A 10,855-nucleotide genomic window follows, 5' to 3' on the forward strand; every position below is an offset into this window, starting at 1 on the left:
GAATTGACAAAGTAGTGCTGTGGTACTGGTGCGATATTACTGATCAGTATCATAAAGAGCGCCCCCAATAGTGCTTCTATGAAAGATAATGAAAGATAAAATTTCTAAATTATTACCGAATGGTACGTATGCCTGTGTTATTCATAATTCAAGCTTTTATTTTGAGATATTCAGAAAAACAAACTTCCGGATTGGAGTCTTGTTTAGAGTTGCTGATTTCACATTGTTTCTTTGGTCGTTGTATTCTCGAAAATAGTCTTCAGGGAGTCGTTTAGTCGTATAATTTGTCCAATGTCAAGTGTGGAAAATGCACTTGAAGGAGTCTGGATTGCGTTGAAGAGGCTTGACCTTAACGGTTGGTTTAATTTAGCAGTAATTATAATGTTTATCATTTATATGATTTAATTTTATGTGACACAATATGCTTTAGCCTTGTTACTATAGCAACGTTAAGTACTTTGGCTGTGTATGCTAGCTAGCTAGGCTAGCTAGCATACTGAGACCTGGCTTTATCTCTATTCGCCGAATGACACAATTTTCACTGTAAAAACATTTTATAGACCTCTTCCCCTTTTTGGGAGACTTGGTCGTTCCTGCTTGATGTAACGCACATGGCTAGCAGCAAGGCTAGTGGTTAGGTTATCTAGCTAGTTAGCTAAGCTAATTAACCTAGCGTTATTCACCTAGCTAACGGTAGGTGAAGAAGGTTCTACGGAGTAGCTGTAGTGTACTGTAGCTAGATAGAGATGTAGAGGCAGTAGACATTGTAATGTAGTACACAATATATGAAACAAAGCTGATTAGTTATCCATTTGCAGCGAAACAATAGTGATCACTAGTTATTTAGATGACAGGGTTATAGCTTTAAGGGAGGTGCATATTCCCATGGGGACAAAAATGACCACAGCAAGACAGGTATGTTTCGTCTCCTCTTTGTCTGAAATTGTTCTTCACAAAGTATTTGGTTACCTTTGTATTTTACGGTTTGTGTGTGTGTGTGTGTGTGTATATATATATATATATATATATATATATATATATATATATATATATATATATATATATATATATATATATATATATATACATTTCTCCCCTATTTCCTCACAGATTTTAGCCCAGTCTTTCAGACTGGACAGTGCTCAGATGGTGTTCAAAGTATTTTGAAAAATTGGACTGACCATTTGTCAATATAACTAATATTCTTAAACATGCTTGATTTATTGGGTGCAAGGGTTATAATGGAATATATAAAGTAATTCTGTATGTAATTCTATACGATGAACATGTCATCTCAGACATGAAATAATCAAGGGTTTTTAATCCCACTGAACAGATTAATACCAGTAAACAGCAAACAAATGTAAGTCTATTCATTTTGTATATATAAAAAACAATAAAGTAAAGCAATTTTACATTTCACAAGACTTGGCAATAGTCAGTAGCATTTTTATGAAGTATCTTATTACTGAGCCAAATTTATCTATAAGATTAAGTATATTACACAACCATACTGACAAAATGCAGAATCATTTATCATTTTCATTCATTAAAATCTTGTATATCTTACAATCCAGGCCTTATGTCTTGGAGGTGGCAAAATACTTTCAGCATGGTATGGTTACTTATACTCATTTTGTGGTGTGAAAGTTAAGATTTAAATTTTGATTAAAACCTTGAATGTTTTATGATAATGAATGATAGTTTTGCATTCTTAAACTGTTTTTGACATATGGTGTGACCTTATATAAATGAAGTCAGTTCAAGACCCAGAAGTATTGCCATGGCAGTGATTAACAGAACCTTGAACTCAAGCCTGCAGAGTTGTGAGGAGGATAAGATCATCTGAATAGTCTCATCACCTTTATAGAATACTGAAGGGAAAAATCACTTATCTCCATTCAGATATTGTATGTCCTTGGACAATGTTCTCTCTCTGTCATTACATGTGGTGCAGCATAATATATTTTCCTTTGCTACAGCCTGGTCATAAGTTACTGTCATTTTAGATTGAAAGGCTGGAGGCACACCTTCCTCAAATCAAGCAAAAATGACATGAAAAGATGATCAAAGTAAATAAGCACACTACAATGACCGTCCTAAATAACTTACCTTTTTAATTAAACCAGTGTAATACAAATGTTTCGTTGCAGGACATTGAATTGATAAACCAGAAGCTGATATTTCTTCACAAAAGAATGCAGGTGCATGACTGAGTATTAGTACTGGGTGTGAGCTGCTGCATACTGTTCAGGGTGTATTTGTAAGATAAGTACATGCCTACGGTTCCTGCAACTCTGAATTTGATAGTTTACAGATTTTGTACTGAACAGAATTATATTTAAAATGTTTTTTGCTATCTTTAACAAATGGCAGAGTTACAGATGGAAGGGCATGTTTAGACAGGCACCACTGTGGTGAACATTGTTTTTCCTCAGCTCTCAATCTCCACTGTAAACCACAGGTCTTTTCCCTCTGATTATTAAAATGTTTATTTTTTGGTCCAGTATGTTTAGAGTATTTAAATATATGCCTTTTAAAATGGACATTTAAGAACTTGTGTATAGTTCTTGTTCACTTAGCAACCTTACACAATCTGTAAAATCCTAAATCCACTGAACTACAGTATATCTAGCAAGTAGTTCACAAAAGCATTTGTACACAAATGGTGGCATCGCAACATCAATATTTCATATGAACCAATCATGGTTATATACCTGCTCTTTCACTAAGAAAGAAAAGCCTGTGCCAAGTTCGTCTCCACTTGTTTATTTTAAGAAAAGGTCTCATCTGAGAAATGTTTGTTGATTGAGAATTCACAAAGACGCTTAAAAGTACCAAAATATAATTTTCCAAAATACCTTGTATAAACTTTGCTGATCTACATGAGTGATGAAGCCGAAGACAAAAACAAAACAATTAGCTATCCCTTTGCAGTTTGCACCTCAAAGCTGAACTGATTAAGTGGTTATTTGCTGCACATCAGACTAAGTTGGTGTATCGCACAAGCCCTGGGAAAAGATTGTCAGCCAACCGCATCCCCACTCACTGAAAACTGTCTGCAGCTTGATAAACCAACTTTCAGATGTTACTCTATTGGCTTACGAAATAATAAAAAAATTTAAAATAAATGAAGGAATGTTAATGTAATGTCTTAAGTCACATTTATGACTGATTCCATTCCTTCAAATCATGAAAGCTAAATGGTTTCATATGAGCACATCTGCTTGTTTCCACTTAAAAATAAAACAGGATCACATTCATTGCTTAATTTACAAAAATGTATTTGATTACAATTACATATGGGTGTCAAGAAAATAAGTGTCACTAATACTCACAATGGAGGGAAAGTTCCTGGAAACACTATGTACAAGGGCATGTGACTAGGCAGAGTACATAAGGATTCACAGACGTAATTCATTCGCATGACGCCACATCTCCGCTGGGATACAGCTGCAGTCATCAAAGTGAACAAGTTGATACGTGCCTACTAAAGAAATTATTACCCACAAAAGGGGGAAGAAACAGGAAAAAAAGAAATGGCTGTTTTACAGTTCATTTTTTCTTGCACCTTCAAATTATTTAAAACTAAAACGTTCTTTCTTGGGGGAATCATCCATTTAAAAAAAATATCCAGTAAGGGGTCTGTTGCTGAGAGAAGAAAAGAACGTCTGATTTCTGTCTTCATCAGAAGAATATTAAAAGGACATCACGCCTGGCGATGAAGGCTCTATTCAGTTTTGCATTTTTTGTTGTCGCTGCCATTCTCCTCAGACATCTGCTCGTCCAGCTTCCGCTTTTTTGTGTGCTCGGCTGCGTTGCTGCCGAGGTGCGGACTGAAGGTGACGATCATGCAGGTCATGTTGTCACACCCTGTGCCGTCCCCTGACGTGTCTGGTGCCAGGCAATGGTCAAGCAGCTGCAAAGTGAATAGACTAAGGTTAGCCATTTCCAAATCGCTCTAAGGACTTGTTTAAGGAGTCAATTCTGTTTTTTGCTGCAAGGATTTCCCACCAAGCATATACTGCATGAAAAGATGAACTGCAATATGTGGATACACTAATTAAAGAAGAGATGCAGTCAAATAATTTTAATTTGCAAATGCTATTCACAAGAGCTCCAAGAAGGAAACTTGAGAAAGGAAACTTAACAGGACTTCAACAGATCTTGTACCATAGATAGGATGATGTCAATTCATCCACTGTTCTAAATTTGGTGTTCAGGCCAAATTTAGATTTGATTCATCTTTTTTTTTCTCTTAATTTTAAGGAAAATAATATCCTTTATGTTCCTATGAATTATGAATGTTATCAAACAAAGCAAACACTCATTGAACCATAAGTTGATGAAACTACTGAATGTGCACTAGTAAAGGTAATGCCCTATATCATGAATTACCGCTACTGTGTGTGTCAAGGAATCTGCAGCGATTGGTACATACCTCTTCTATTATGCTAGACAGTGTTCTGTTTTCACCACTGTCAGCTTTCAATCTCTCATTTACAAAGTCCACAACCTCTTGACTGCTCATTACATTCCTATAATAAATATTTATGTTAGTGACAAAGAATCACAATATGTACACATACAAACGTACGATATTTAGGCCTCACCAGATTCCATCACAGGCAACAACCATGAATTCATGCTCTTCATTCAGTGTCAGTACTTTGACATCTGGTAAAGCAGAAATCATCTGTTCCTCAGGTGGCAGGGCCTTGTTCCTCTTATAAAAATGGTCCCCTAGACACATTGCAAGATCACCACAGTTAATGGCATCTTGTTCAAAGAGGGAAGAAAAACCCTGCTCTCAACTCATAATGTCCATTTATATAAAAAAGATTAAAATGGCAGTGGCAAAGAATTGGGTCTACTCACCAATGGCTCTGGAGAGGTTAAGGCCTCCATTGACACGGCCATCCATGGTAACCTTGCCCCCGGCGTTCTTGATCCTGGCGAGCTCCAGTTCATCTTCTGGTTTGTGGTCGTAGGACATGTCCACTGCCTTGCCCCTCTCAGAGACCACACAGCGGGAGTCCCCAGCATTGGCTACTATGAGCTGCTTCCCGCGGATAAGAGCCACCACAGCCGTGGTCCCACTGTCTGAGCCAGGCTGAAGAATGGGCCATGGTTAAAGAGAAGATTACAATCACACACTGCTGAAGGTAGCAATTCGGCATATTCTGATTCAAATTGGTTTTTTTGGTTCCATAGCCACAGCACTGCCAAGATTAATTGATCTGTCAACACTGTCAACCCAAAAAAGCAGCAGATGAGCAGTCTACTTTAAATGTTTTGAACCACACAAAAAAGGGACTAACCACACATTACTGCTGTTATCTTGGTTGCACCACACAAACAAAAAAGTTAATTATGTGTTTGAAAACATATTTACTGAGTAAAATGTGTTAAATATGTTTAAGGAAGAAAATTATTTATTACAAAAAGGACAGTGATGACATAGAAATCTTCAGGGAGATCCCATCTTAGCACCAAGCCAAGTTTCAAATTGGCTATTGGGGATTTATCATGAAAAGATATGGAATAGGTCTATGCTTAAAGGAATGCTACATTGTTAAACTGTAAAAAATGATTTTATTAACCATTCAGACCATTTTATTGTTTTGCTGAATGCTTGTTTTAGTAAATCCAAAAATGATAAGACTTCCACAGATCATAATTCAAAGTTATTATTTTTGCTTCATCCGTAACTCTCCAACCAAGCACTGGACCTTATAATCATTATAAACTAATGTGAATGCCAAGTAAAATATGTTTCAAATTTAATGCTAGAGTATTCCTTTAAAGCAGAAAAATTATTTTTGAAGCTTATTTTAACTTTAACCATCTGATAACATGCTAGCATCCATTCTACCTCACGCAGGGCTTGATCATTAGCAAAGGAGTTGAAAAGATGTGTTGGATTACAGAAAACATGTTCAGAGCATTTCAGGACTGGAACTGGGAACCATTAGTTTCCAAGACTGGTCTCCCAAAGTTTCCCCATGTCCCACAGACATTGGGACTGATACCATGCTTTTGTGTATAAGACTGCAATCCTTTGGGACCTGGCTAGAACTGCATTCACACTTGGCACCCCACCTCCCAGCTGCGAGGGCCTATTTTGCATGGATCTCCCATGGGAAGCAGCTATGTCGTGCTTGGAATGCTGTCGCTCTGTAAAAAGCACTGCACCTGGCCACTTAATTTTTGGCAAAGCAGAATGCTTTCAAAGTTAAAAACGTTTCTAAAAAGCACCGTGTGATGTTAACTGCTTTTTTGTTAGCAAATCAATCATGAAGGTGAAGGATAGGCTGCTCAGCAGGCCAGGTATATTAGTGATGTAGTATAAAGGTGCTATGCAACATGTTTTAGTGTAGGGTTAAAATCACACAGCCTCTTCCCTGCCATGGTTAAACACTGAGGAAAAAAAAAAAAAAGAGACTTAGGACAATTTGGCAATATGACCGGACAAAGCAAAACTGGTACACTGTTATGCTTACAATGAGTGTCTTTTTTTAGAATCACCACAAGCGCTTTCAAGGCAGTTTTTTTTTTTCTCTACCCACAACATACTGTGATTGATTTTCTACAGGAATGCAGCCCCTTGCTTTTGCTGTCTTGACATTACCCTAAGCTTTGCTTTCAAGTAAGAAGCAGCTCCAGATCATCGTGCACTACTTCAAGTGCTTTTCCACAAACTAATCCTTTCCATACATCGGAATGGATATCTCCTAGATTCACCAGATCAATCTTACCTCTTCTTTTCCATCCATCCCTGGCAAGCACATTTCCTCTTCTTCCTCATCTGTGTCTTCCTCTTCTTCCTCCTCAGTGTCATCCTCCTCATCATTCTCACTGGTGTCTTCACCTTCCTCACTACAGTCCTAGTGGACCAGGAAGACACAGACACAAAAAACAAATGGAAAGAAGTTACTCTAGTGATGACACTGAGAAAACCCTTTCTTTTTACACTAATTTCTAATACATACTGAACATGAAAAAAAATATATATATATCACAGATGGTCCTTACTCCTTTGGAGATCAAGACCCATCTGACTGAATTAAAATTTACTTTTAAACCCACTCTAGCACCAGTCTCTCTGCAAGCTCACCTCTTCATCACTGCCTTCCTCCTCTTCCTCACCATCCTCTGACTCATCGCTGTCCTCGAAAAACTTGGACTTGGCACTTCCTGGCGTGGCTGCGGCCGAGGAGGAGCAGGATGGGCCAGCGTCTCCCGTCACTCCTGCCTTCTCTCCCTCGGCTCCGGAGCTCCCCCCGCTGGAGGCTGCCACCGTGGCTCTCCTGCACGCCCTTGTCTTGGATCCACCGGCTGCCTCTCCCGTCTCGGCCGCCTTCGCCTTCCCATTGGCATCCGTTTCGGAAGCACCACATTCCGCCTCGCCATTGATCCCCTTCTCGATGTGGGGCTTTTCTCCTTCAGTCTCTTTGGGGCGGTCCTGGCTGGGTTTTCTGGCCAACTTATTCAGGTTCTGCCCGTATCGGACAAGCAGCTCCTCGATCGTCATAGTGGCTTCCTCGTGCAGAAGAGCGGCCTCCTCGTTATCCACTGATGGGAGAGGAGATGTGAGGCACAATGGGATATGTTTAAAGCTTTTGGATTGCATTAACGGAAGTTGGTGCTCACTTATGCCATGTTTTACTCACCATCATCTTCATCTGCCACTTTTTCTGATGTTGCCTCCTCTTGTGGGCGGCCAGCTATCTGAATGAGCTCCTTAATGACTTCCTCTGTGGTGATTTGACTATCTATAGCCAGGAATGCATCCTCCAAAGCCTGAACACATGCAAGCAACCAGCACTGAGTTTCAGTAGAAATTTATTACATTTAAGGTTTAAAAAAATTTGCAATTTTAAGGACAACAATGAGGGTGAATGTAAATGAACACTCAAGCACATTTTCACTACTAAATCATGTCAGATCAGAGGCAGCCCTGATACAGGTTACATTTGCATAAGAATATTAAGCCTTGTTGTCAGCACATACTATCCGATGTGGCTCTGGTCCATCTTTAAGGGCTGTAAATTAAAATATCAGAGGCTAATTGACCTTATATTCAACTGACAGCAATATCCTAGAAACCACTGTTGTGTGCCTGACAAATAGAAGCCACAAGAGGTCTGCCTTAAGTCATACAGAACATCTGTGTAAACAAAATTAATAAGGCATTGAGAAGCGAAAGAATGATAGTTTTTTCCATGGGGCAAAAGAAAATATGTTAGGAAGAAAGATCAATAATTTTACTGTTCCAACAGTTCATCCAAATGCTGGTTAACTTACCTTTTGCAGTTTACCATCTTTATATGCCTTCTGCTCTTTTATGATGTCAGGTAAATATTTGGAGCAGTACAAAGCAACTTCCTCACCTGACATGGGGTAAAAAACAAAAACAAAAACAAATTTACGACTGAAACACTGTATATTCAACTTTTAAGCAACACTGAATTCTAACAAAGTGTTGGTATTTTGCGTTGTTTATACACGATTATTTCTTTATTTATTACACAAGACTAAGCTAATTTTGACCTTAGAATGTAGCTAGCTGTCGAGTGAACTTACCGCCATGTCCATCGTAGACGGCAAACATCGCGGTCTCCTCGTCCAGCTCGGGGATACAGTTGTGGGCATCCTGGAAATGTAACGTCAGAACGGGTGAGGTACTAATGTTAGCTAGCACGACGGACACAGAACAATGTAGTCACCCATGTCACACGCAGAAAACTACTTAGCCAGCTGGCTAACCAGAATGAGGTAACTGGCGCGAAAAAGTAGCCGTTTGATCGTGTCCGCGTGACCGCGATCCTCCTCGAGCACGACGGTAAACGGCCACTCAGATATGACGCGAGAAAACGACACCGTCCGTGTCCCGGAAAGGGTCCCCCTCTTCAAAGTCGACACTAACACAACGCTGGCCAAGTCGTAACGTTACACCGCGGGCAAACGATTCCCCACGTATCACCCATAGCCCGACAGCACAGGCGCTAACGGCATAACGTTAGGTTTTACCTCCATTGAAATGCGCCAGCCCTGCATGGCTGCGAGCCCGTAGCTCAAATGTTTGTTCCCACCGTCGGCTGCCGTTTTCTCTGTACTGGGCTGCGACAGGTATGCCCCCATGACGATCCGGCCGGTTAGTGCTTGAAAAAAATATCGCGGTGCACAAATAAAGCGGTTTAAGCGGGGCTTAAGTTTTGAAGAAGAGTTCAAAGGTTTGTCGTCTGCTCGGGCTCAACAGATCTTTCAAACATTTCAGTTATTTTGACACAGAGGGGAAGCCAAGAGCCCTCGCTAGCTGCTCAGACCGCGGGCTAGCTTTAGCCGGTACTTTTAGCAAGCTAACTTGCGAACACAGATGCTGGTGGACTCGCTAACAAACAAGCACCGATGCAGCAGCAGTAGTCAGAATGAGCCCTTCAGAAAGCGCAGCAGAAGTTAAAGCGCACGTATGTTAAAACCAATAATGAACGTTAGCGCCTTCACAAAACACAAAAAAATGTAACACGTGTGAGGGCCAACATAATCAACAGTGCACCAAATCCATTTCAGAGAGGGCGGACTGGGATTCTGAAAGGAAACGGAACTGCAGTTTTGCGCATGACTCTTGGCTCACGCGGGAATCGTTCTCGTGAAAACAGTTGCTGCGTCAACTTTGCGCAAACATTTGCGTGCATGCCGCTGTCAAACGGGAATTAAACAATGAAGGCTTTGTATTGTTACAGTGATTATGTAATAAAAGCCACAGTGGCTTAAAAGTATGTTTCATGGTTGCTGACTGCAGAAGTCAGTTACAAAAATGAGTGGTGTTTTAAAACTGGTTTCTAATCATAATCCCAATAAGATGGGTTCAATCAGGTATTGTTAACCTGGTAAGCACATTCCCAAAAAATTTAAAAATATATAGATGTTGGATGTAATACTATATAGTGGAGCCCCATACGTGTCTTTGTCCTTTTCTATATTTTTGGGATTTTTATATATAAAAACAAAAACATGTAACAAGAAGGGACATACAGCAAATAACCAAATATTTAATGTAATGGGTACAAAAAACCTAGTGAAGAAAAAAAGCTTAAAGTAACATATGAAACTAATAACATCTAAATTGAATAGGACTAATTACTTCAAGAGGTAACGCCGCCATCGTAAATACTGTCAGTACCTCATGTATCTGGCAGATGGTGCTAAAATACCAAAGACCCCATGCCTGAATTTGCAGTATTTCACATGTAAAATTCACTAGTGGGCGCTAACTTAAAATTACAGCGGATCTAAAGGCCACTAGAGGGCTTCTGATTTATATATTCACGTCCTTTCACGCTCTTAGTACCAGGCCTACTTTGTCTATGCATTTCAAACTGTTTTGTCTTTTTAAATGTGGCACTTCCACATCTAAAATTATGAAGACATAATTAGACTTCTAGAGTAGTCTTTACGGTTCTTATTGTGTATTATAATTATTGTCTGCATAATACTGCTTTTACTTTTTTTTTCCCACACGAATACGCCCTCTAGATAAAGCTGTTGTATTATTATTACCTATTGTAATATTAATATTTAAATAATTATTTTCCAATTGAAAAGCTGTAGGACTTAATGAATATGTATGTCCTTACGGCATAATTAGGCTTACTTCTTAGACTTTTATTGAACCTCCATAAAGTATGGTAAAACTGACTGTGGTGTCTCCTCACAAGCCCCGAGCAGAAATCAACAAGCACACTGACTTTCCACCAGATCTCCTAGAGAGGGTCATCCCCCAGCACAGGCTAAAAAATGGGAGTCCCCGCTGTGATTGACATTTCGAAAGGAGCCCGTCCAGATGGAGAGG

At 39.5% G+C, this 10,855-nt stretch overlaps 1 protein-coding gene across 1 annotated transcript; it reads right to left on the reverse strand.

Annotated features, from left to right (window-relative positions):
* Nucleotides 1–2,753: 2,753 nt before the first annotated feature.
* Nucleotides 2,754–9,592, reverse strand: ppm1g (protein phosphatase, Mg2+/Mn2+ dependent, 1G). The gene is made up of 10 exons (XM_027002546.3): nucleotides 9,034–9,592; nucleotides 8,587–8,656; nucleotides 8,308–8,393; nucleotides 7,674–7,803; nucleotides 7,118–7,575; nucleotides 6,759–6,887; nucleotides 4,879–5,113; nucleotides 4,614–4,743; nucleotides 4,442–4,538; nucleotides 2,754–3,919 (listed from the first exon to the last, which is right to left on the reverse strand). The coding sequence occupies exons 1-10, from the start codon at nucleotides 9,142–9,144 to the stop codon at nucleotides 3,731–3,733; spliced, it is 1,635 nt and encodes a 544-aa protein (XP_026858347.2). The 5' UTR covers nucleotides 9,145–9,592; the 3' UTR covers nucleotides 2,754–3,730.
* Nucleotides 9,593–10,855: the final 1,263 nt, after the last annotated feature.

Source organism: Electrophorus electricus, chromosome 12 (genome assembly GCF_041902795.1).
Source record: "Electrophorus electricus isolate QZ-2024a chromosome 12, ASM4190279v1, whole genome shotgun sequence".
NCBI classification, from domain to species: domain Eukaryota; kingdom Metazoa; phylum Chordata; class Actinopteri; order Gymnotiformes; family Gymnotidae; genus Electrophorus; species Electrophorus electricus.

Excerpts from the sequence above, each read along its gene's own strand:
- ppm1g (XM_027002546.3), bottom strand. The coding sequence starts at position 9,144 with ATGGGGGCATACCTGTCGCAGCCCAGTACAGAGAAAACGGCAGCCGAC. Across the intron at positions 5,114-6,758 it reads GGATGGATGGAAAAGAAGAG|CCTGGCTCAGACAGTGGGAC; the intron begins GTAAGATTGATC and ends CCCATTCTTCAG. Across the intron at positions 4,539-4,613 it reads GTTGCCTGTGATGGAATCTG|GAATGTAATGAGCAGTCAAG; the intron begins GTGAGGCCTAAA and ends TATTTATTATAG.